General features: G+C 36.9%; 1 protein-coding gene across 1 annotated transcript in view; it reads left to right on the top strand.

Moving 5' to 3' along the window:
* Cntnap2 (contactin associated protein 2) overlaps positions 1-26,261 on the top strand; it is a 1,300,648-nt gene that overhangs the window by 392,240 nt on the left and 882,147 nt on the right. The window contains exon 9 of the mRNA XM_077795886.1: positions 23,073-23,222. Coding sequence (XP_077652012.1) covers positions 23,073-23,222 — 150 coding nt within the window. The remainder of the gene's footprint in view (positions 1-23,072; positions 23,223-26,261) is intronic.

The raw sequence follows: 26,261 nt of genomic DNA, 5'->3' as shown, positions 1-26,261 counted from the left end.
TTCCCAATCCATACAACTCCAATGTATACAACATAGAGAAATGAGGACATTACAAAAATATACATAATAATATTTAAATCTCACAAGGATGTGCAATCAGGCACATTTCTTATGGGCAGGTGTTATTATGTTTACTTTTATAGGGCTTACAGTGTCTCATATAGGAATATCCTAAGAAAGAGCTGGACAAATTGATCTGAGTGTCCTTGCTGTTTAAACAGTGTCTGTTTCCTACAAAGGAGGATGATTCTGTGCCCTTAGAGAAAATGGTAAGATTTTTGCCTTTATGTAAGACACATGTAGAGAGAAGATAAAGGACTCAGAATAAGTGAGTCAATTTAGATCTAAGCAATAAATCATAATAGTAAGAGAATAAACACTTCTTCCTCAAAATGGCAGAATAACAATTTTACCACCACAAATTTGTTTTTATAAAACAAAAATGAACATTGGCTCTAAACAATATGAAGAATTTAAGTTTAATATTAATTAAATTTACTTTTTTAAAATGAAGGAATGGAAAACATGAACTTTAAGGCTGTATTCAACAAAACTAGAATACCAGGGAAGTAATCAGAAAAACATAACACAATGGCATTATCTGCAACATAAAGTCATGGGATGCAATTGTAGAGTGGTGGGTTGTATAAATCATGGTTCTAACCAGACACAAGACATAGCTACTAAAATTATAGACAAATTCAGAGTTTATATGAAAAACAAGTTTTCCTTAGTGAGATCCATTGTGCCCACTAGATAAGCAATGCAGACCAGTACTCAAAGTTCTGCACAGCTCAGCTACTCAGGGATCATGTCTCCTCCCTTCACCCCTCACCTACCATGTTCTCCTCCACATTGCTCACCTCCATACTCTCCAGTCTAACATCTGCTTCTCATCCTTGCTTTACTTGAAATCTCAGTTGCACTTCCAAGAGTTGGTTAGTCCCTCCTTGAAACAATCTCTTCTTTAACATCAGATTCTTCTGGATTCCTTCCTACCTTGCTGGCTATTCTTTCTCAGTGTTTTTCTGTGTGTATATATATTATTTTCTGTGTCTATATATTATATTATATATATATATATATATATATATATATATATATATATATATATACTGTGACACTTGTTAAAACAAAGCAAGGAATGTGTTGTTCAGAACCATCGTGATTTAAATGGAGACTTTTGTGGCAAGATTCTGTACCAGGGGAAAGAGGTGGGTCTCAGCTCTGAATTCATCATGGGATAATGGGAGTTCATAGCCAAGGAGCAGGGTGGGGACCAGTGGAGAAAATATCACTAGGAGGAAACATCAAGGAAATGATAGACTGTGGCTGCGGTGATCTAACAGAATCTTGCAGAAGACAGGCCAGGGTTATCAGACATCAGCTGGAGGAAGGCAGAGTGCCGCAGTCTGGCTGGGCACAATTCAGGAGCCACTTGTCAAAAGAAACTAACTTTATTTTTAGAACTACAAATGCCAAGCAAAACAGCTCCTCAGGAAAAAACCCTCAGAGCCCAACTGCCACCACCGGCTTCCACAAGCCTCTCCCCCACACAAGCCTGTCCACCTCCCACAATCCTCCTGCTCTTGAGGCTGATTGGCTGGGTTTCATGGGCGGAGCCAAAGAAGTCCCCCAATGAGCAGCTCCGTGGAGGAGCCAATCAGCTAGATGTTGCTGGGGCCCCTGTGAGCCAATCATCAGCTGGCAGCTGGAAGTTTGCTGGCAGCTGGAAGTTTGCTGGGGCCCCTTTGGCTGTGGCTCTCAACAGCAGAGAGTGAGGAACTGGAGCAGATATCCAGGTAAATGACATTGAGGATCCTGACAAATGGACTTAAAAGGGTCTTTTTGCTAATTCTGGATGTTACAGGGAAGTACACAGGTAGGCTTGGAAGGAGTTTTAGGCAGCAAATTAAAGTTTAGACCCAAGAAGATCCTCATCACCTGATTCCTCATCCTCTCTTCTACGTTCTAAAGTTTAGAATGTCCCAAGGCTCAGCCTAAACCCTTCTCACTCAGATCTCTCCCTAAGTCACCTTATCTATTCCCAAGATTTATACTCATGACAAAAGTTTTATCTCTAGGTCTTACTTCTTTCTGGAGCTCCAAATTCAAACATGTTACTGCCTCCTGGTTTCTCTTCATGGAGATCTGGCCAACAGGCCCAGCGTGGATTCCCTTTCCCAGTCTCCCATTATTTCATTACATGCTCTCAACTTTCACTCAACTGCTGCTGTTTCAAACTGTGGATAGCTGGTCAGGGAGCAGGATCTGTCAGCAGTCCCTCCCAAAACAGGACAAAGCTGACCCCTTTCCCCCAGTGCTGGCTTCAGAGGCCATCTGTTGTACGAGCGCCTTAAGAGCTTTCTGATGGTCTCTGCTTTCACCATGGCCTCCTCCATCCAGCACGTCACAGTACCTGGAGCAAGTTCTCAGTACAGAAGCAGCAATATGTCAATCTCTGCAGAAAGCAAAGGTCTGCTCTCACGATTGAAGTGCAAGAGTCTCCCTGCAGCTCACAGGGCCCTTCCTCACCAGGCCTTGGCCAGTTCTCCTGTCATCCCTTCAGTCCCCCTGCCTACTTACTGTCTACACTTTACCCACTGTGGTCTTTCAGAGTCACCCATCCAACATGCTTCCCTTCAGGATCTTGGCAACAAATCATCATGTGGCTGGCCTCTTCCTGTCCCTTCAGTTTCAGATTCACTGTCACCCCCTCGGGATAGTATCTCCTTGTCAATCAATCTTATCTGATCTGATCCTCTCTCCATCATGACATCTGCTTTATTTTTTTATAGTAGCTATCACCACCTGAAATCGTACTTACTAACCTGTGAGTTATTTGCCTATTATGGGGTTTTGTACATAAGAATATACACCCCATGAAAGCGGGGACCTTGTGACTTTTTCACTGTTGTACCTAAAATGCCACCCATGTGGGAGGAGATCAATAAATGAGTGAAAGAAGGAACATAGCTCTTTGAAGTGAAACTCTTAAGAGATGCTAAGTGCGTGGAGGTAGAGTCCACACTATTTCTTTAGATTCTGAAAAGTTAAATTGAATATGTGAGGCCAGGTCATCCCACTGGGAGAAATCAGTACATGAGAATTGCCCTTGGCTTCTTCCTTCTGTACTTTCTTTTAACCTTTCTTCAATAATTAATTATCTGGCTTGCAGATATTCATGGCAGAAGCTCGAATAATACAACAAATATCAAGTGTGAAGTCACTTTGTGATATGAATCCTTTCTCCAGGATCCTTTTTTGAGAATTTTCCAATTTTCTCCACTAAATATTGCTTCATGGATTTAAAAACAAGTGTTGTATTTTTTAAAAGTTCTTCACTTATAAACAGAAACCTATCTCAAATGCTACTTCTCTGGAACATCTTTCTTTGCTCTATGACCTTGATCAATATAAACAAAATGATGCTTTCCATTTATAAAACCTCCAAAGTACCTTCTTGCTATACATGCTTGTTCTTTCTTTATAAATAGATGGCAAAATCACAATGGTAAAATAAATCAGCTACTAGTTGATAGTATCAGGTGCCTCACATGCATCATGACTCATTCCATACACCTTCCCATAATTGAGGAAACCAAGTTGCAGAGAGGTTTAATAAATTGCTCAAAGGAAAATAGCAGGATTTTCTAGAGCAGAGATCATTAATGACTTGCTCTGCATCTTCATTGTTAACACAATGCTGAATACCTGTGGATATGCAGCATGTATGTCTAAGAAAGAGAGGAGTATGATTGGCGTGGGACTCCTGCTGTGAGCGACACCAGAGTTCTTAACGGCCATGCCGCACTGTATCTTAGGTCTTATCTATATGCATACATTAATTTATGAATTCAAACCCTCCTTGGAATCAGAAATAACTTTTTATTCAAGGCAAGTTGCATTACACTTTATATTTGAGAGAGGATTAAAAACTAGAAAAATAATGAGACAAAAGGAGAATGAGAGAGATGGGTGGAGAGAAAGAAAGAAAATCAATTTGATAAAATGGTACATGAATTGGAGTCTTAGATTAATAAAATTCATTGAAATGACTTTTCATAAACATATTTTTATCAAGATGATTTGATTTAGAAGATTATCTGAAAAGAAGAGATTAATCATTCGCACAATTGTTAAATTCTTAGAATAAGAGACTTCAAACTATAATGTTTGACTTTTGTCTGAGAATTAGTAATGGTTGAAACAATTATGAGATTGTTTTTCTGTGTAAATTTAATGTTGGGGAAGTTACTTAATGTTTTATAGCATCCCCAATATTGATCTCCATAAACTCAGTATAGTAATATAGTCTATTTGGGTTTCCTTTGTTTAATAGAAAATAATGTCTTGCTATATATTGGGCTTCCCAGGGCTTGGCAACAAATACCCTATGTCGGACTTCCTGCAGTTTGATAATGCATAAACAAAACATAAAATTAGCATCCAATAAAATCTTGTTGAATTTGAAAAAGAAAGGTCACAATGATGTGATTCCATTTAAAAATATTTACATAGTTTTGAGCTAAAATTTGCATATCATCTATTCTCAGCAGTCGATATATATAGTCAAGTTCTGTATAGTCATAGTGAGCATTGAGTTAGCAAATATCAACCTTTTTCTCCCATGGGAAAGTCAAAGTCAGTTTCCTGTCAGCTTCTGCTCTCAATATTTGCATCAATGAGCCAGTCTGTAGCCCTGTTCCGCGTATGTTTTTGTTAAAGATTCCCACATTTAGCATGCGATGGTGTTATAAGCATGGGAATCGTGACCAACAGCACTTTAACTTATGCCTGGAAGAAGTTTAGCTAACAAACATCTTCCCTATGCAAAACACATCGTGGGCTCCTTGCACCAAGCACTACATCAGGAGAACATTTTTCAACAGCACAGTCAACAACAAGCTCAGAAGTGCACATAATGTGGCACTAACTGCATAATGGAAAGAACACTTGCTTCCAGGATAGAAGCTGAAGTAAAAGGGCAGAGTATTGCCACATCCCACCTCTGCTGGAACTTGCTTATCAAGCCTTTTTAATTTTTCAGCACTCTGTGCATGTGTAAGTCTCTGAATGACCATGAACACATCCCAGCTATAGATTTTTGGGTTACCAATAAATTTTCACAAGTAGGTAAATTCACCAACACTGACTCTGCAAATAATGAGGATCCAGTGTATGTGAGACATATAAGTCTTAAAAGAAAAATTCAATATGTGTACTCAGGCAATCAAAACCCCATCAAGATATAGAATATTTTCATCACCCCAGAAAATTCCTTGTGCCAAGGTACAGTCCTCCTCCATTGTCCACCCAACCCACCATGGGCAACCATTCTTCTAATTTCTGTCACTCTAGGTGAGTTTTCCTGTTGTCAAATGTCATATAAAAGGATTCATGTGGAATATTTCTGGGGATCTGCATTTTTTGATGAAACATGATGCTTTTAAAATTTGTCTATTCTGTTGCTTGTATTGCTACATCCTTTTTTGATTATTCTACTATTTCCTTAAATATTTCCTTATTTGAATATGCACTGCTATGAATAAAGCTGAGCAAGTGATCCTGTGTGTGTTTTTTTCAACATGTTTTGACTTAGGAGGGGAATTATTGAGTTGGAGCATCCAGAGATGTTTAACTTGATCTAGAAACTGCCAGAGAGGGGCTAGGTTTGCATCTCAGTTATCTTACTGGTACAGCCCTTGCCTAGCATGCAGGAGGCTCCAGATTTGATCCTCAGCACCAACAAAAGCAACACAAAACAAAATACTACCAAAGAGTTTTCTGAAGTGGTTTTCCAGTTTTACACACCCACCAGCAATGATTGAGAGTTCAAATTGTTCCAGATCCTACTCAGTCCTTTTGATTTTTAGCCACTGTCATGGGTGTAAAGTTGTGTAACATTGTTTTAATTTCCCATCAGGGAAATAAATGGTGACATGTACTTCTGGGTAATTACTAGATCTTGATTTTTTGCTGTGCCTTTGTACCTTTTGGTTTTTTAATTATTGATTTATAAGTACATTTAGTATATTTTATTTTAGATATGTGTAACAAATATTTTCTCTTAGCTTCTGTCTTGCTTTGAATTTTCTTAACCATATCAATTGATGAGCAATTTTTTTCTTCAATTTGATGATGCTTACTTGATCGTGTAATTTTACACCCTCTGGAAAACTTCTGCCAACCCAAAGTCCTGAGCATATTCTATATTCTTACAGAAACATTATAGTTCTGGCTTTTATATTTAGGTCTAAAATCATCTAGAGTTGTGTATGTGCTATTGTGCAAAGTAGAAATCAGAGTTGTTTTCTCTATGTGCAAACCATTGTTCCAGCACTATTTTGCAACAGGTGGGGAAGGAATCAAACAATTTTCATTCCCCATTGAATTCTTGAATTCCCTGGGTCTTTGTCAAAAAAAAAAGGAAAAGGAAAAGAACATAACCACAAATGAATGTATTTCTGACCTCTCCCTGGATCAATATAATTTTATAATGAGTCTTGAAATCAAGTGAGAAATACTCTAGTTTCATTTTACTCTTCTAGAACAGTTAAGGTCTTTGTGTTTTCTTTTAGCTTTTGGAAACTTCTTGTCTCTTTCTACAAAGATGCACATTGGGGTTTTGATTAGAACATCATGGTGTATATGTATCTCTTTATTCTGTTCTCAGCAGCGATTTGGAGCATCAGTGTGAATGTTAAAAACTCACCCAAGGACTCTAATGTGAAGGCAAAATAAGAACCGCTAACCTAGGTCCTTTCATTCTCAGCAGATTCTGGGTGTCTGAAAAAGAACTCAGCACACACCTAAGATTGTACATATTAAATGAATGCAGTGGTCATTTTCAGCAGCACACAAAAAATATCATGTCTATTGTCTCCCCAAGGTGCTCATCTTGTTTAAAGACTCCATACCTAGTAGATCTTCTAGAACAAAGATGTTTTCTAAAGTGAGTTTCTGTCCTCTACACAGGAAAGCATTTGGAAAGTGTCTTTAGCTTAAAAAATAAAAGCATCCATGCCCACCCACATGCCTTATTATGACACATTGTGCCCAACTGTAATAGACCATTTTTATAAGGTGCTTTGATTGGCATGTGAACATGAGGGAGCTTCTTATGATGCAGACTCTTCTCATGGCATTTACATAGAAATGTGTATTCCCTCTTTTCCTTTTACTACACAAATCGACACTTGATAACTTACGAGATGTATCATTATCACCTCACAGAACTCTGTAACTGCCTAAAGATGGATTCATATTCCAGAAAATGTTTCTCTCAAGACTGACTATTAAGCAAAAGACTGAAAACCCTAGTCACTGTAATTTTATTTCAAACGTTTTACAACAGATGTTCCATCTTGGTTTGCTACTATATTTTAATACTGTCTTTCTTTCAATAGTCATTAAACTAGTATTTTCTTCTTGTCTCTAATAAGAGCAACATCTGTTTCTCCTTGTTCAATCAAAGCAACCACCTCAAGAGTCTTACTTTAAAAATAATACCATTATGGAGAGGCATGGGTAGAGTATGCTTCATTAACACTCTATATTTGCATAGGAAACAACTTTTTCTAACAATTATAAGTCAGTGAGATGTTGGGGAAAATATTATAACCCAATTTAGTTATAAAAAAAAACTAAAACCAGAAGCTGGAGTATGGCTTCAAAAACTTTGGTTTTAAGTTAAAACCCTCTTTGTAAAAACATTGCTTTCCTTTTATAATGTAGAGTTGAAGTTTTTTCACTATGAATTATTGAATAACTACAGATAGCTATTATAGCAGAATCATCAAATAACCTTTAATTATAAAATTAAGTCAAAACTGTAGCAAGAGTATATCGATTTTTTTCTTCTTTTTTTAACAAAACCAAAAATATTTGAAAGATATGTGTTCTAGTTTATTAGTCTCCTCAGAGTCACCACAAGGAGTCTTTCTTTGAAATTAGATTTCATTTTTGGAAGTATTTCACACATATTCAGAACCCTATCTATTGAATAATCTGGTTGAAAAAGCACACTTTGGGGAGGAGAAAGAAGATTAGTAACTATGGAAGAATAAGATGGATTTCTTGCATAGCTCAAAATTCACTTTAAAAACTATTGACCTGGATATTAACAGAGATATATTTAGATATTTTCCTAAATCACCAAACTCCTTACCATTGCTCTCACATTATTATCTTTATATGAGGTAGGAGGATATTTGTTCATAAAAGAAAGCCATTTTTATCATTTCCTAATAGTTAATGTTTGCAGACTAACATTATAACTAACATATAACAACTCAGGGTGATACACAGGGAATTAGGCCCCCACATGGATGAAGAGCTGTAGTTACTCGTTACTGAGAGGTGACGATGTGCCAGGCACCATTATGAATGACAACATGAGATGCTTCTCAACGAAAGATGGGGTACACTCTGATGAACTCATTGCAAATTGGAAATATCCAAAGTCTGTAAATACACTGAACACAGCTGAGCTCCTGAGCACAGCGTGGCCACACAGCACTACACAGAGTGCCAGTGGTTGGAGAGCAGGATCTCAGGACTGCCTGAGAGCTGTCCTCTGTGCCACAGCCGAGCAGATGAAAAGAATATGATACTATCGTCTTTAACCCAGGAAAAGGTCAGAATTCAAAATTTAAACAGTTTTTACTGAACACAAATTACTTTTGTACCATCAGAAAGTTAAAAAAAAAATCATAAGTGGAAACCTCATAATTCAGAGACATTTGTACCTTTAGTCCTCCCAACAATCCTATTAGATATATTCAATATATTCTTAGTAAACTGAGGTTAACTTGCAGAAGGCCCAACTATTAGATGAGTCGAAATGAGACTCATTTCCAATTCACCTGACTTCAGAGCCAATGATGTTGCCTTTTCTGGAAATCTGCCTCTTGCCGGTGGGACTGTGAACCAAACTCCCCTGGGTTCTAATTCTCTCTCAGCCTCTATGGGGTATATTACACTGTAGGCTACCATATTACACGTGGGCTTGAGTGGAATAATTATGGCCCTCAATGTAAGACAGTGCCCCATTTCCCAAATAAGATAGCTGGGGACATTGCCACAAATTTGAGTGTATAATTTTGAAGGGATATTGGTAAAAATGTCTAATATTTACTGTGTATTTTCAAAAGTGCATACATAAGTAATTTGAAAAGTTCATTTTCCACTCTCTTTAGGAATTATTTATTTTCATTCTTCACACGCAACTTTAATATTGGTGTGTCTGTCAAGTTTTTGTGAATCATCCAACACATTTCCCTGGAACAGAACTTTACTTCTGAGTAGTTTGAGATACAGGAATTCTTCCCATATCTAACACCAATCCATGGGACCCCTTTCTCCAGGGCCTCCAGTTGCAGTTAGTGTAAAGTTAGGACATACATTTTTTCTATTGTCTCGTGTGCATATATATTCATGAGCTTCACTTTGGAATAACTTACTATATGGCCCTCTTGCTTATCACTACATTGATATGTGTAATTGTAAAGCATTAGCCTCTAAAAAAATTGGTGAGTTTAAGTCAGATTCCTTTTCTATAGCTAAAATTAATGAAAATCTTGTTTTATTTTATTTTTTTACTTTGCTCTATAGAGAGGTCATACCTCCTATGTGCCTGGTACCACTTGAATACTATACAAATACTGATTGATCTATTCAAAGTGAACCTCTTAAGTAGGTTATGTTATTTATATTTTAGTGCAGAAAATTCTGAGGCACAGAGAGGTCAAGAATCACGGGGGTTAGCAAAGAGTGAAGGCAGGCATGTGGCTGTGTGAATACCCTCAGGGACTCCCACACTCTGCTCTCTGCCCTCTGATGCTGGCGGCTCAGGACTGAGTCACTATTTACTCTATAGAGGATAGTGTCCAGTGGGCTGTGTGGACAGTGCCACATACCTCTGAGGCTCTCAGAAGATGAGACATGAGCTCTTTGCCTACATATCGGCAAACAACATCCTTCCTTTTTGGATGCTCTGAGTCGCTGTCTAGCTGCCAGGGCCCCACCACAGCAGGAGTGTGGATCCCTGGTAAGTCTCTAGCCTTCAGACCTCCAGGCCCTAGGACGGTGGGCAGAAGCACAATGTCCCTTCAACAGTGAATACAAGGGCTGATTTAACCCATTGGGCGATGTGTTCTTTGTTATATGTGACTTGAGAAATTTTTAATAAGTCTTGGAATGATTATACATTGTGTTTTCTCCCTGAATAAACCCATTCGTATGTATTATAAGTCCACATGCATAGCACCGATCTAGTCAACTCCAGTACTCTCAGTGAATTTCATATGTGGACTTTCTTAAATTTCATGAGTGTTCCATTTCTTATGAATTAAAAAATAATAAACAGTACTGTTGGTTTTAAAAATAATCTTTAAAATGTTATTCCTTATGGCTCTTCTGAAACAGAAATAATTCTGTGTTGTTTGCTCCAACTGACAGAAGGCCAGGAAAGCAAGCAAACAACACACATATTCTGGAACATGAGAAGTCAGGTCCTGGCTATTTCAGTTTATGTTTCATCCAAAATTGTCCAGGGTCCCCTTCATGAGTAGGAGGGACACAGACCAAGGAGACGTGGCTGGGTATGTGACATCCTCTCTTCTCTTGCCGTGATGTTGGATGGCTGAGTTCTGAGAGGTGGGAAAACTACCTGTGGGGAGTCTCAAGGTCTGGATGAACATCTCAGCACTACCACCCACAAGACAGCAGTCAAAGTCATTCTCTCCTTAAACATTAGGAGGAGAAGGCTGGGCCTGTGGCTCAGTGGTAGAGCACTTGCCTAGCATATGTGAGGCCCTGGGTTCAAAAAAAAAAAAAAAGTGGTGGAGGTGGGGGGAAATGAGCACACAAAGTTCTCTTAGCGTTCCACAAAGTGTAGAGGTGGTTTACATGCATAATCATGGGCTTATTTAAACGTGCCTCAAGGGGTAATTACTAGAATTTGCTGACCAAACATTTACTATAAAATTTCCATTCTAAGTTTATTTGTGGTCTCGATGCCATGTGACACCAGGCTGTTCCTAGGAACTGAGCTCTTCTGCAGATGTGACAAGTGGAAGAGTGTATGTGCATAGTGTGGTGTGGTGTGGTGTGTAATGTGGTGTGTGTGTGTGTGATGCACAGGGGCTATATAACATGGTTTGTTGTTGTGTCCTGTTTTGGTTTTGGTTTGCTTTTTGTAAGATCTGGCCCTGGAACCTGATTGGTGAGTTCCAGTTCTGTTCTCTGCCATTCACCAACTATGGCATGCCTACATTTTGTTAGGCTCAGTCCCTCTAATATATGTTGGAGATAGTATTTCAAAATGTTCTGTGAAGTATAAATGAATCAACTGTAAGTAGCATCCTTATCAGAGTGGCTAGCACATAGGGTTTCAAATAGTATTTCTATAAATATTCACTCATGTAGAAATCATAAAATTAGATTTTTCTCTGCAAAGAGCCTTGAGTGATTTAATGCAGAAGGGATGACCAAATTGCTCAAAAGAAAGTATGTTGCTTCTTTGATAGTTTTTCTGTCCACGTTTGGTCATCCCTTCTGCATTAAGAGCAAGCTCATTGCATGTGGGAACCCATGCCTGTCTTGGATTGCTGAGGCATATCTCTAATGGTTTAACATTAAATGTCCAAAAGAATAATTGGAATTAAATGAATAGGTATAACAGCTGACGTGCATATACAGAATCGGCTGCTGTCAACATGATCACTTTCATCTAGACTCCAATTTCTCTAGTAATTAAGTTCTTTGAGAAAATAAAATAACTTTTTAATTTTAATCTGATTAATATAATAGACCTTTTGCCATGAACAAAACAGATGATTATGTTCCATTTTTAAGTTAATTTTCTGATGAAGAAATTTTACAGGGACTTTTCTGAGCTATTTTCTGGTCTATTTTTAGAATAGCTGTAAACATTTTGTAAGTGATTCCCCCTGTAGAATGATTCTTTCAGATCATATTTTGGATTTGTGAATTGAACATCTATAATATTGATGTCACCGAGACCCATGTCCCAAAACTACATTTCATGGAAGGATTCATCATATTGTAAAGATAAAAATGAAAGCAAAAGCAAAATCAAAAACTCCTAGGGATAGTCAACAATACATCCAGTTTTGTGCTTTAAATGTTATGACAAAAATATGTTCTCTGATGCATCAATTCTGTGGGAGAACCCACAGGGACCTACTCCAGAGGAAGTTTCTCAGTCTACACTATTGCTTATCTGACAGCTAACTGATTTTAATTTAAGAATAAGACTACATTTGCATAGTAATTTTACAGCAGACAGGATTTTACTTACGTTGTTCTTCATGCATATTTGAGAGGCAAGAAAGAATAAAGAATTATTTTCCCAATTTTTGTATAGACAGGAAAAAAAATCTCTGCGATTAAATGACTTGGTAAAGATATTCTTCTTGTCACATAAAGAAATGGATTAAAACTAAGGATTTTTACTTTATAATAAGAAATTGTCTTTAAAAGTTACGTGTACATACCAGAAACCAAATCCAAATATAGAAATTTAGGTGCATACATTTTATTTTACGTTGATACAATAAACATAGTGTGGGGAGAAGGAAAATAAGACAGGGGAGGGCAGTAAGCCACAAAAAGGTTTTTATTAAAAGGCTCGCCACTGTGAGCAGCCAATTCAATCTCCCTGGAGACTTTCCAAGACTGTAGCGACCACTAACCCTGGGCAACACTCTCCGACATCACCGGAAGCCACTGAAATGTATGGGTTGTCTTCAAGTGATACCCAGGGAGATACGAGAGAATATGCTCTATTGAATAACTCATTACCTGACAAGGACCACTGTGGATATGTTAGGGTGATACCAGTTTCTAAGAAGCTCTATTGACACTAAATTAAACTTAACAATAAGAAAATATGAGACAGAGTGTAGGTCTTACCAATAGAGTTGATCACACTGTGCGATGTTTCCAGAATAGAAACCACAGACAGCAATGCCAGTGCTGCTGTTCCTGCTGTCTTGTGTTCCATCAACATCTTAGCTGTCTGCGACACTCAGAAGGCCAAGTTCCCACTCATGACCACCCCCAGGTTCATTTGCATATTTCTTCACACCCACTAAGTGCCAGGCACACCTGGGCTGCCAGGAGTTTAACAGAGAATAAAACAGAGAAGGCCCCTGACCTCAAAGGGCAAATAATCAAGTGGTAGGAGACAGAAAACAAACTAGTAAATAAACATGTACTAAATTCAGTGATGAGACATTCCATGAGGTAGGATAAACCTGATAAAGGGCAATGCTAGAGGGGAGGACAATGGCATTTATCTGAAGAGCTCAGGAAAGCCTCTCTGACCAGGTGGTATTTTCAGTGGCCTGAAGGGAGGGAGCAGAGACTGGAGGCTATTTGCAGCAGGTGTTCCAGAAGGACCACAGGACACCCCTCCCTTCAGCAGAGGCCTTCGGCTGGTGCTTTTAATGAGCTGCAGAGCAACAGAAAGTTGTCATAAGGGAAATACTAAGATCCCAATTACACTTAGGGGAAAAAAAAAGATAGCATTACTATTATAGGAAAATAGACTGTAAATGGAAAGAACCTAAGCAAGGAATCCAGTTAGTGAGCTATTAAAGGGCTCCAGACAAGCATTCCGGTGCAGGTAGGAGGCTGTCCACAATGTTTTCAAACTGTTTTCATTAGTGCTCCATAGCTGTCCGCAACAGTGGGGTTCATTATGGAATAATCATATGCACAGAATATAATTTGCTCCACTCCCATCCCCAGGGCATCCTCTGCCTTCCCACCCCCCACCACTCCCTGTTTCCCATCCTTTACTCTGCTGCTCTCCCTCCTATTGGTATTTTAATGGGTGCTTTATAGATAAAAGTAAATGCGGAGTTCACTGTGATAGGCTCATACATAAACAGCGTGATTTTGTCAATTTTATTCTACAGTTCCTCCCTTTTCCCATCCCTCCTCCCTCCCTCCCTATTTCCTTTCTCTGCTTTGCTCACCTCCCCTTGATTTTTGTTGTTGTTATATTATTTTTATACCTTCATTTTATTTATTTATATGTGGGGCTGAGGATCAAACCCAGTGCTAGGCAAGCGCTTTGTCACTGAGCTACAACCCCAGCCCACAGCCCTTGATTTTGGAGGAATTTGCCCCCTACTTTTCCCTTTGCTTTGCTCTGGCTTTCACAAATGAGAGAAAGCAGTCACCCCTTGACTTTATGAGAATTGCTTATTTCAATTTTTTCAGTGTTCTATAGCTCCATTCATTTACCAGCAAATGCCAAAATTTCATTCTCCCTTTTGGCTGAGTGAAACTCCCTTGTGCTATTATATGTACCATATTAGTTTATCTACTGATCTGTTGATGGGCACCTGGGTTCATTCCATAACTTGGCTGTTGTGGACTGAACTGCTTAGAAACATTGAAATAATATATCACTATGGTATGCTCATTTTAGTTCTATTGAGTAAATACCAAGGAGTAGGTTATTTGATGGTTCCTAATCTAGTCTTTTGAGGAATCTCCATATTGCTTTATAAAGTGTACTGATTTGCTGTTCAACCAACAATGTATGAATATATACCTTTCCCTTCAAATTCTCACCAGCGTTAATTATTATTTGTATTTTTGATGATTGTCATTCTAACTGAAGATGAAATCTCAATGTAGTTTTGATTTGCATTTTCTTGATTGTCATTTGAACATTTTTTCATATATTTCTTGGCCATTTGTATTTCTTCTTTGAGAAATTTCTGCATTTTTTTAATCCTTCTTTTTCATTGGGTTGTTTTTTTGTATTTTGTTTGTTTTATGATATAAAATTCTTGAGATTTTTATATATCTGAGATTTTTGAGATTTTATATATATATATTTTTATATATTTTCCCCTGTTGGAAAAGTAGCTTGAAAAAGATTTCTCCCATTCTATAGATTCTCTTTTCATGTTCTTAATCCTTTTCTTTGCTGTTCAGAATCTTTTTATTTGATTTCATCCCACTTATTGATTCTTGATTTTATTTCTTTAGCAATCTTGTTAAGAAAGCCAATGATTGCCAATATGTTTCTGTGTTGACCCTATGTTTTCTTCTAGCAGTTGGAAATTTTCAGATTTACAACTTAAGTCTTTGATCCACTTTGATTTTATTTTTGTGTAGGGTGTGAGAAGGATCTAGTTTCATTATTCTAAATATGAATATTCAGATTTTCTAGCATCGTTTCTTAAGAAGGCTTTCTTTTCTTATCTATATCTATATAGAACTACATTAAGTAGGTATAATGAGAGTGATATCCTGATATTGTTTCTGATTTTAGAGGAAATTTTATATATATATATATATATATATATATATATATATATATATATATATATAAAATTTGGCACATTGCTAACATATCAGATGACTGTAAGTATGTGGATTTGTCTCTATCTTCTATTCTATATCATTAGTCTTCATGTCTATCTTGATGCCAATATCATGCTGTTTTGTTACTGTAGCTCTGCTTCAGTAATATTTGAGGTTGGGTATTGTGATGCCAACAATATCACTTATTCCTCAGTATTGCTTTGGCTGTTCTAGGTCTTTCGTTCATCCAAATGAATGTCAGGGCTGGTTTATTTATTTATTTTTGTTTTGTTTTATTTTATTCGTTCTGGGAAGAATGCCATTGGTAGTTCGATGGGGACTGTATTGAATCTGTAATAGTGCTTTTGGTAGTATGGCCATTTTGACAACATTAATTCTGCCTCTCTAAAAACAGGGGAAGTCTTTCTGTCCTCTAAAGTATCTTTAATTTCTTCCTTCAGGGTTTTATTGTCATCATTGTAGAAAGACTTTCACCTCCTTGGTTAGATTTATTCCCAAGTATTAAGTTTGTTTATGAGGTTATTGTGAACAGAATACTTGTTCTGATCTCTTAGCAGATTCATGATCAGAGTATAGGAAAGCTATGGATTTATGAATATTGATCTTGAATCCTGCTACTTTGCTGAATTTATTAGCTCCAGAAAGTTTTCTAGTGTTTTGGGGGTCTTCTAGATACAGGATCATGTCATCAGCAAACAGAAAATTTGACTTCTTTTTTTTCCTATTTGTATCTCTTTCATTTCCTTCTCTTACCTGATTGCTCTGGCTACAGTATCAAGAACTACATTAAGTAGGTGCAATGAGAGATATCCTGGTATTGTTTCTGATTTTAGAGGAAATTCTTTCATTTTTATTTTCTGCTTAGTATGTTGTTTGTTTCCTTTTATCATATATAGCCTTTATATTGTTGAGGCAAGTTCCCCGTAGTCCTAATTTCTCTGGCATTTTTACATGAAGGAGTACTGCTTTTTGTCCAAGGCCTTTTCTGAATCTGATATATCATGTGATACTTTTATAAATTGATTTTATTTTTTAAATACATGAGTGGAATGCATTACAATTCTTATTACATATATAGGGCACACTTTTGCATATCTCTGTTTGTATATAAAGTATGTTCACACCAATTCATGTCTTCATACATGTACTTTGGATACTGATGTCTATCACATTCCATCATCATTGCTAACCCCTGCCCCTCCCTTCCCCTCCCACCCCTCTGCCCTATCTAGAGTTCGTCTATTCCTCCCATGCTCCCCCTTCCTACCCCATTATGGGTCAGAGATGTATATCACAGAAAACATTCACCGTTTGTTTTTTGGGGGATTGTCTAATTTCACTTAACATTATTTTCTCCAACACCATCCATTTACTTACAAATGCCATGATTTTATTCTCTTTTATTGCTGAGTAATATTTCATTTTGTATATATGCCATATTTTTTAATCCATTAATCTAACTGAGGGGCATCTAGGTTGGTTCCATGGTTTAGCTATTGTGAATCATGCTGCTATAAACATTGATGTGGCTGTATCCTGGTAATATGCTGTTTTTAAGTCCTTTGGGTATAGACCAAGGAGAGGGATAGCTGGGTCAAATGGTGATTCCATTCCCAGTTTTCCAAGGAATCTCCATACTGCTTTCCAAATTGGCTGCGCCAATTTGCAGTCCCACCAGCAGTGTGTGAGTGTGCCTTTTCCCCACATCCTGACCAACATTTATTGTTATTTTTCTTCATAATAGCTGCCATTCTGACTGGAGTGAGATGATGTCTAAGGGTGGTTTTGATTTGCATTTTTCTAATTATGAGAGATGATGAACATTTTTTTCATGTATTTGTTAATTGATTGTATATACTCTTCTGAGCATGTGATACTTTTATGTAATTTTATTTACATGAGGAATTACATTTATTAATTTGTGTACGTTGAAACAATCTTGCATCCCTGGGATGAAATCCTGTTGATCATGGTGCACTATCTTCTTGATGTGTTTTTGAGTGCTGTTTGGTAATATTTTATTAAGAACATTTGTATCTATGTTCATCAGGGATAATGCTCTATAGATTTCTTTAAGTTGATGTGTCTTTGTCTGTTTTTGGTATTAGGGTGACAATGGCATCATAGAATGCATTTGGGAGAGTTCCCCTCTTTCTATTTTACAAAATAATTTGAGGCGGGCTGGTGTTGTTCTTTCCTCACAGGTTTGGAAGATCTTGACTGAGAATCTATCTGGTCCTGGGCTTTTCTTTTAAAATACCTTTATTGCTGATTCAATTTATTGCTTTATATAGGTCTGCTTGGGTTTTCTATATGTTTATAGTTCAATTTGGTAAGGTCATATGTGTCTGGAAATTTGTCAGTGTCTTTAGATTTTGCAATTTATTAGAGTATAAATTTTCAAAATAGTTTCTAGTGATCCTCTGGATTTCAGAAGTATCTGTGCTGATATCTCTTTTTTCATCTCTAATTGTATTGATTTGGGTTCTTTCTTTCAGCAAATTATCAGTCTTATCTATCTTTTCAAAGAGCCAACTCAGTTACATTTATCCTTTGTATTGTTTTCTCATTCTCAATTTTATTAATTTCAGTTCTAATATTATTTCCTGTCTTCTACTAATTGTGAAAATTGTTTGTTCTTCTTCTTTGTGTCTTAAGGTGTAGCATTAGATTAGTTATTTGTGATCTTTCTGGGTTTGTTTTCAGTGTTGTTATTCAGTGCTATAAACTTTCATCTGATAATGTCTTCATACTATCCCAAAGATTTTGATATGTTGCATCATTATTATTACTTTTTTCTAAAATTTTTTTATTTCTTCTCTCATTATTTCTATGACCCATTTCCCATTTAAGATTTTTGTTCCAGTCTCTGTGTATTTGTACCATTTCTATTTTTTTTAAAGAGAGAGTGAGAGAGGAGAGAGAGAGAGAGAGAGAGAGAGAGAGAGAGAGAGAGAGAGAGAGAATTTTTTAATATTTATTTTTTAGTTTTTGGCGGACACAACATCTTTGTTGGTATGTGGTGCTGAGGATCGAACCCGGGTCGCACGCATGCCAGGCGAGCACGCTACCGCTTGAGCCACATCCCCAGCCCCATTTCTATTATTTTCTTGATATTCATTTCTAATTTCATTCCATTATGATCTGATAAGATGCATGAAATAATTTCATTTATTTTGTATTTGCTGAGACTTACACTGTGACCTAGAATATGGTGTATTTTGGAAAAGATTTCTTGAGCTGCTGAGAAAAAAGTATAGTCAGCTGGTTTTGGGTGAAATATTCTGTAGAAGTCTGTAGATCCGTGTGATTTATAGTATTATTTAGGTTGGAAGTATCTTTATTGAATGAACTCTGCATTGGTGAAAGGGGTGTGTTGAAATTACCCAGTATTATTCTATTAGGTTTTATCTGGGATTTAATGTAAAAAAGTTTTATTTATTTATTTAATGTAATTAAGTGTACAAACATTTGAGGCATAAATATTTTCTATATTTATATCTTCATGTTGGATTTTTTTTCTCTATCAATATGTAATGACCATTTTATCTCTTATCATTAATTTTTCACTTCAAATCTACTTGATCAAATATAGGAATAGGTACTCCTGCTTATTTTCAGACTCCATTTATGTGGATTTTTTTCCCCATAATTTTGCTTTCATTCTGTGGATGTATTTGCCTATGAGTCCCTTGTCAACAGTATATAATTGGATCTTATTTTTTTAAATTTATTCTGCCAGTATATGTCTTTTAATTAGGAAACTGAGACCATTTACATTCAGTATCATTTTGGATAGAAACTTGTTATTCTGGCCATTTTGGTTTGTTTGTTATATTTAATTCAATCTTAATTTTTACTTAGTTAATTGTTTTTTTAGAGAGCTTCCTGATTTGGGAGCTTTGAGGTTTGTTTTTGAGTTTTTTCTGTGTGTAGTATATCTTTAAATACTTTTTGTAGTACTGGCTTAGTGATCATGAATCCTTTTAGTTTATCCTTATGGAAACATTTTCATTCTTTTCAAATTCTGAAATATAGCTTTGCTAGATACGGTAAACATTGGCTGGCAATTATTTTCAAAGCCTAGAATATTTCATTCTGAGCCCTTCTTGATTTTAGTGTCTGGGTTGAGAAGTAAGAAGTGAACCTGATGCTTTCTCCTATAGCTTTTATTTATACCTTATTTCCACATTTTCTTGGTAAAGCATTTTTATTATGATGTTTCTTAGAAAGTTTTTTTTATAATCTTGTCTATTTGGGGTTCTATTTGCAGCCTATATGTGGTTGTCTATCTTATTTCTAAGGTTCTAAATTTTTTCTGCTATTATTTCACTGAAAACATTCTTAATGGTATTAGTCTTGTATTTCCATGCTCTCTTCTATCCCAATGACTGTCAAATTTGGACTCTTGATGTTGTCCCAGAGTTTTTGTATTCTGAACATGTTTTCTTTTCTTTTTTTTAAAAAAAAATCAAATACTGAGTATTCAAGCTCTCATACCCTGTCTTCAGCATCTGAAATTCTGTTCTATACATAATCTAATTTTTGGTGATAATCTCAGGTAAATTTTTTAATTTGAGCATTGTATCATTCATTTGCAGAGTTCTTATTGGTTTCTTTTCAATATCTCTACTTCTTTATTGAAATAGTCTTTCACCTCCTATATTTGCTCTCTGATTTTATTTCTTAGATCTTCTTGTAGTGCTTTGAATATTTTAATAATCAGTTCTTTGTAATAATTCTCTGAAATTTTAATTACTTCCATATCTGTGGGTTCCTGTGTTGGGGGATTGTAATTTTGGCAAGAAGACTTTTTTTTTCCTGTTTTCTCCTGTTGTCAGAGGACTTAGACTTACAAACCTATTTTAATAGATTCCTCTTACGTTTTCATCTTTGTTTCCTTTGGTATACACCCCCACCCTTAGGACCATGCTTTGCTTTTGATGTATAAGTAGATTTAAAGGAGTAGGACCTTAGATCCCCCTCTGGTTGTTCCTCTTTGGGGTCTAGTTGTTGGTTTGAGGCCTTGTCTCTCCTATTTCATGTGTTAAAGTATTGTTGGAGCTTCTGTGGGACTATTTCATAAAGTAAGGTTCACCATCTGAGTTGTGAGTATGCATCAGAAGCATAATCTCTCTCATGGTTGAGGCTGTGCTACCCTGCAGTTACACCTCAGGTCATGAGTTGGCTGATACCACCTCCCCACACCACACTTCATGTCCTGTCCCCATTTCTGTTTTGGGGTGAGGGCTGCTTATGTATTCTCAAGGTTTGGGCAAATCTGTGTAGTCAGTGTGCCAGCCAGCAAGGAAGTGGTGTGGGCAGTGGGCACAGACACTCGGGTGCTATTCCATGCACACATTTTTATACTATGAATAATTTTTCGTGTGTGTGTGTGTGTGTGTGTGTGTATAATTTATAATTTGGAAATTATTTTGTATTGATTAAAGCAGACATTTTGTATCATCCACCACTAAAATAAAATATGCTCAGTATTAATAAATGAAAAATTTGAAAATCCTAAGAAATATCTGGCCATACTATTTATAATGTGTTTTAGTCAGCTTTTTCACTGCTGCAATTAAAAGATCTGACGAGCACAATTGTAGAGGAGGAAAAGTTTATTTATTTGAGGGCTCAGACATTCAGAGGTCTTAGCATATAGAAGGCCAGCTACATTCCTAGGGGCTTGATGTGAGGCAGAACATCATGGTGGAAAGGTGTGGTGGAGGGAAGCAAGCACCTCACACAATGTGATCAAAAAGCAGAGACTCCATTCCCCAGATACAAAATATACACCCCCTAGCCAAACCTGAATGAGCCACTTCCTCCATCTATACCCCACCTACCTCCAGTTACCACTCAGTTAATCCCCACGAGGGATTAATTCACTGATTAGGTAAAGATCCTCACAACACAATCTTCTCCTCTGAACCTTTTTGCATTGTCTCACACGTGAGCTTTTGGGGGACATCCCACATCCAAACCATAGCACAATGATATTTACTATAATGTGAGTAAATTTCACAGATACATGACTACCTTCTAAGATTCAGTAGGCTTTGGTTTTTTAAATAGTACTCTAGTGTAATAGCATGAAACAACTGTTAGCTAATGCCATTCTTCTGGATGAACCACATAGTAAATCATCTAGACTTTGTGGTCATATAATTCCTGGTACAACTATTTGACTCAGTTAATGTAGGGCAATTGTCTGCCCTACAAGTGGACTTGACTATTTTTTAATGAAACTGTATATGAATGCTAAAATTTGAGTTTATGAAATTTTTTCTTGTCACTAAATATTATTACTATTTTGATTTCTTTTCAACTTTTTAATAATATACAAACCATTCTTATCCCACAGATTAAACAAAAATGGGTAGCCAAAATAAAGTTATGGCCCACAGATGTGGTTTACAGGCTCCTGTTATAAATTATCTGGCACCTAAATCCTTCTTCTGTGCTCCATGGATTTACACTATTTCTAAATATCTTTGCTTGCTAGTCTTTCTTTTGTGAAAATGAAGTGTACGCTCCAGGAACTTTAACCTGTACTTTAGATTATACCATCTGAAGTAGACTAGAATTGAATCGCTTTCTTTTTCCAAGGTCACATAAAGCCTCTTTCACTCTCTTCAGTTTCTCTGTTTCCTAAATACTCTCTAGGTTCTTAGGTTCTATAATTGCTCTCCTATTTGTACCTTAAATTTTGAATTATTCTTTGTAAAGTGAACACAAACCAAACAGACATTGAACTATTGTCACCTACTGGAGTGATCAATAGAATGTCTACAACTAAATGTCTTTGTATTAGGAAACGAAATTGTCAAGGTGAACATTGTTGTTTTATTTTGATGGTTTTTATTTGCTGAAATATGACTGACCTCATTTTAACAATGCCCTCTTATAAATGACTCAAAATCCTTTTGTTACTTCCTGTCATCATTAGTGGTTAATTCAGACATATAATTGCACATAGTCACACATTTTTATTTGGTACCTAATATCTATAAACTACCAGGTGTTCATTGAGAGAAAATAACCAATATGGACAGTATTTTAAAAATGAAAAATTAGATAAAACCATAAATCTCTTAGAGTATGATCATGCAAAACAGAAAATAGGTTATGAAATTTAAACAGTTCATCGTCACTTTCCAAATGACTTTATTCAGAGCATTCTTTACCCCCAACCATCCTGATATAATTTTAATCATATCTCTTCGCCTGATTGACTTAGATTGTGCTTTATTCAGTCCAATGGACGAAAGAACCAGATATAATCTTAAAGAGACATGAGATAATGAAATTTAGAAGCAGCACTATATTTTTCTAGATGAATGTATGGTTTTACTTCTAAAATATTAATTCTGTTGATATTAAAATTTGTGTTTATTTCTCCTAGCTGGAACTATTACTTTGACCAGTAACTTCTAGGGAAACTCACTCAATAGTAATGCATATTTAAAAATAACTGAATAAATTTCAAAGTATGTCAAGTAAGAGAGGTTATCAAAATGTTAATTAAACTGGCTTAATTAATTCAATTTCTATATGTATCGAAACATCACACTGTGCACCATAAATCTAATAAAATTATCATTTGTCAATTTAAAATAATATGATTTTTTTAAAGCTGTATTTAACAGAACCATCTTAACATAAAAAGCTGACTTTTATCTTGTACCTTTCAGGTTCTGGGTTGAATGATGGTCAGTGGCATGAGGTTCGTTTTCTAGCCAAGGAAAACTTCGCTATTCTCACCATTGATGGGGATGAAGCATCAGCTGTTCGAACAAATAGTCCTCTTCAAGTTAAAACTGGAGAGAAATACTTCTTTGGAGGTAAGAACGCCATCCTTTACTGGTTAACCAATACTGTGCTAAAATAAGGGAAGTTTCAAGATGAACTCAGCAGATCTTGGGATAATACGTCTTTCCATTAGATATTGTTTTTCTCATCCAAACTCGTGCAATGTGAAATCTAAGAAAACATATCACATCCTCAGAAAAGACTTTGGTTTTAGTTTTAAAATATACATGTGTACATATATTTGCCTCTGAAAATATTCCTATTAATATTCATATATCTACTTATTTGCTTATGTAAGTATATATTTAAATATAACTATGTGCATCTCTTTTTTTCTAGTTATTAGAGTAAGCATACATAAGAGCAATTACCTTGTCGGTCTTGTTTCCTCCTATGTCCCCCAGGGTCCTAGAAAAATTCCTGGAATATAAGATAGGAGTAATAAATATTTATGAATGAATTAGCAAGCAGTATAAAATATACAGGACAAGCTTTTTTTTCCCAAAATTGTCTAAAAGTAGAATCAGAAGCCCTAGGAGCTTTACTAACATTCCACTGAGTTTGCACCCAGCTCAGATCTCTCTCTGATGCCTGTACAGGGCCAACACTTCTTTCTTATGGGTGCTATCTTAAAAACCAGAGTCCTGAACTAGTCCTGCACAATGTTTGTTGGAACCAAAAACTGCATGATTTTGTAAACTTTGATATCTTATGAGTGAACAAACTAATGTTTCCGATCTACTAGGTCTGATGGATATGAGAAAAAAGCAACTAAAATGCCAAACTGGTTTTCTCCAAAAAGTTATTTGACCCCATGGGCTTTTGGCCAAAAGTTCTCCTTGCAGTTGTAGAGGATTGTCCGTTGAGAAGCTGCTAGCAATCTCTACTTGTCTGTGGCCATTGACCACGGGTGGGATCACTGAATGCCTGTGGTGGTTTTCATCTATCTGTATCTAGACGGGTAGGCAAATAGCTGTAGCCACATGTCTGTGGCCAAAAGTTCACAGGATGTAAGGGTTTTATGGTCTCCTATTTCTTATTGCTTGACGGAGTTTGCTTTCTAAATCCAGATGTCAGGAGGGCATTGGCTTGCTCTTGGGTCTTTGGTCTGCCTCCGGGACATGCTGTCAGCAAATGTTCCTGACGTTTTTGTGGTTATATCTTCGTTGGCTGAATCCTCAGAGTATAGAGAATCCCAGGGGAACTCATTACAATTCAGATTCTCAGGCCTTGCTACTACCGGAGCTTTAAAAGATGCTGAGAAATTGAAGAATTCCAGATTCTAAGTGATTCTGACACAAAAGATCTGAAGAGCAGACTGACAGACACATTTGAAATTCATAGACATATCTTTAGATTCTTTTTTGAAAGAGAATGTTAATCCCTGTAAAGTTTGAGATGCTTGAGAATCACCCACTCTCCCACAGCTTTGTTACCAGGAGCAGCAAGGGGAAGAGCCAGGCTGCCCTTGTCCATGTACAGACTTTGATCAGGTCCGCATTCACCAGAAGACCCACAGCACTCTTAACACACTGTCCTGCAAGCCCGATGAAGTCTAAGCTCTCTGACTTGCTGCCCTTCAGTAAAATGTTCTCTTGCAGCAGTGACACTGGGCAGTGGGATTCAGAGCCAGTGCCAGGCAACAGAAAGCCTCAAAAGCAAAAACCTGACACCAAATCTCTCAGAGATCCCAACTCCAGAACCATTTCTAAGGGCTCAGGTCATAGGCCTCACTGGGTCCTTGGAACCACCTTCATATAAGTGTGTCTCTAAGAGATGTTTTGCAAATGACATATTATTAATATGTATGATTTCGCCATTGAGACATCCTTTTCCGCATTTATCTAACATTTATGCCAATTACACACCATCAATATCATGAAAGAAAATCTGATTTGGCATTGAATAAATCAGTCAGAAGAATACATGGCAGAAATCTTTGGTGTAGGCAGCTCCAGAATGACCGAAATGTTTCTGAGCTAATACTGGTGACCTGGTGACCCCTTCCACATGTGGCTTCCTGATTAGAATATGTGCTGCCTGTGGATTAACACACACACACACACACACAACTGCATACTGTCCATGCTGAAAATTTTCTAAGTTGTAAACCTTGTCATGAACATATCTTAATACTAGGGCAGAAGGACTAGAACACAAGCTTTGGAATCATGCACACCTCATTTTGGATCATAGCTTTGGTACTAGGTGCCGTCAGCCTTTGATAACTTATCTTACTTTCTTCATCTGTCAAATGCCAGTATAATTTCTTCTGTGAACCTGGCATAACATACCCTCTGTAACCCAGGGTCTGGCCCTAGGGCATGGTAATGCTGGCCGTCTCTCCATTTTGTCTCAAGTCATTTTGGAAGCTCATTCAGAGACAGGAAGATTTGAGATTTTAGGCCATTGATCATCTAAAGATCCCTGATCAGCTCTTGTGCTACTGGAAGTATTTCTTTCTCCTCAGTCTCAAAACAAAACAAAAAAAAAAAGGAAAGAAATGGTTTTCCTTCTCTAAAACCTTAAGTAAAGGCTTGTGGAGCTCAGTTTCCTATCAAAACCCCTAAACCTGTCCACACTCTGTCACTTTTGAAGCCAAGTTCCACTTGAGCAGCTTCGTCTGCACCTGCAAACTCACTTTCTCACCAGGGGGTAGTGGTACCCCTCTCTCAGTGTTTCCTGAGAATCCCAGAGAAGGTCTCAATTCTCTGTAATAACATTCCCAATTGGAGTTTTTAAGCACCAAGGATTCTTTCGCTTTATTCTTGAGAATAGGCAGAATAGGAGATAGGCCAGGTCCCATGATTGTTAGAGAAAGGTTTTTAAACTTGTAGCACTTCTTAGGTTTGCTGTTTTTATTATCCCCTTTGTTTTCACTTAAAAGAAAACATAGCAAGGGTAAGAAAGTTCTAGAGTTGGTCTTATAGGAAGGGGAGCACTATGGAACAGGAGATGGAGAGAGACAGCCCTCAAGAAGGTGCCAAGGCAGGTGGCCAGAGAGAAGAGACCACTGGGAACCAGCCTGAGTGTGACAGGATTAGGGATGGTGCCATCTAGTAGAGGGCACA

The sequence above is a fragment of the Urocitellus parryii genome, chromosome 3, assembly GCF_045843805.1.
Source record: "Urocitellus parryii isolate mUroPar1 chromosome 3, mUroPar1.hap1, whole genome shotgun sequence".
Taxonomy (NCBI): Eukaryota; Metazoa; Chordata; class Mammalia; order Rodentia; family Sciuridae; genus Urocitellus; species Urocitellus parryii.
The sequence above is the reverse complement of the archived record's forward strand: the minus strand, read 5'-3'. Positions and strand labels throughout refer to the sequence as shown.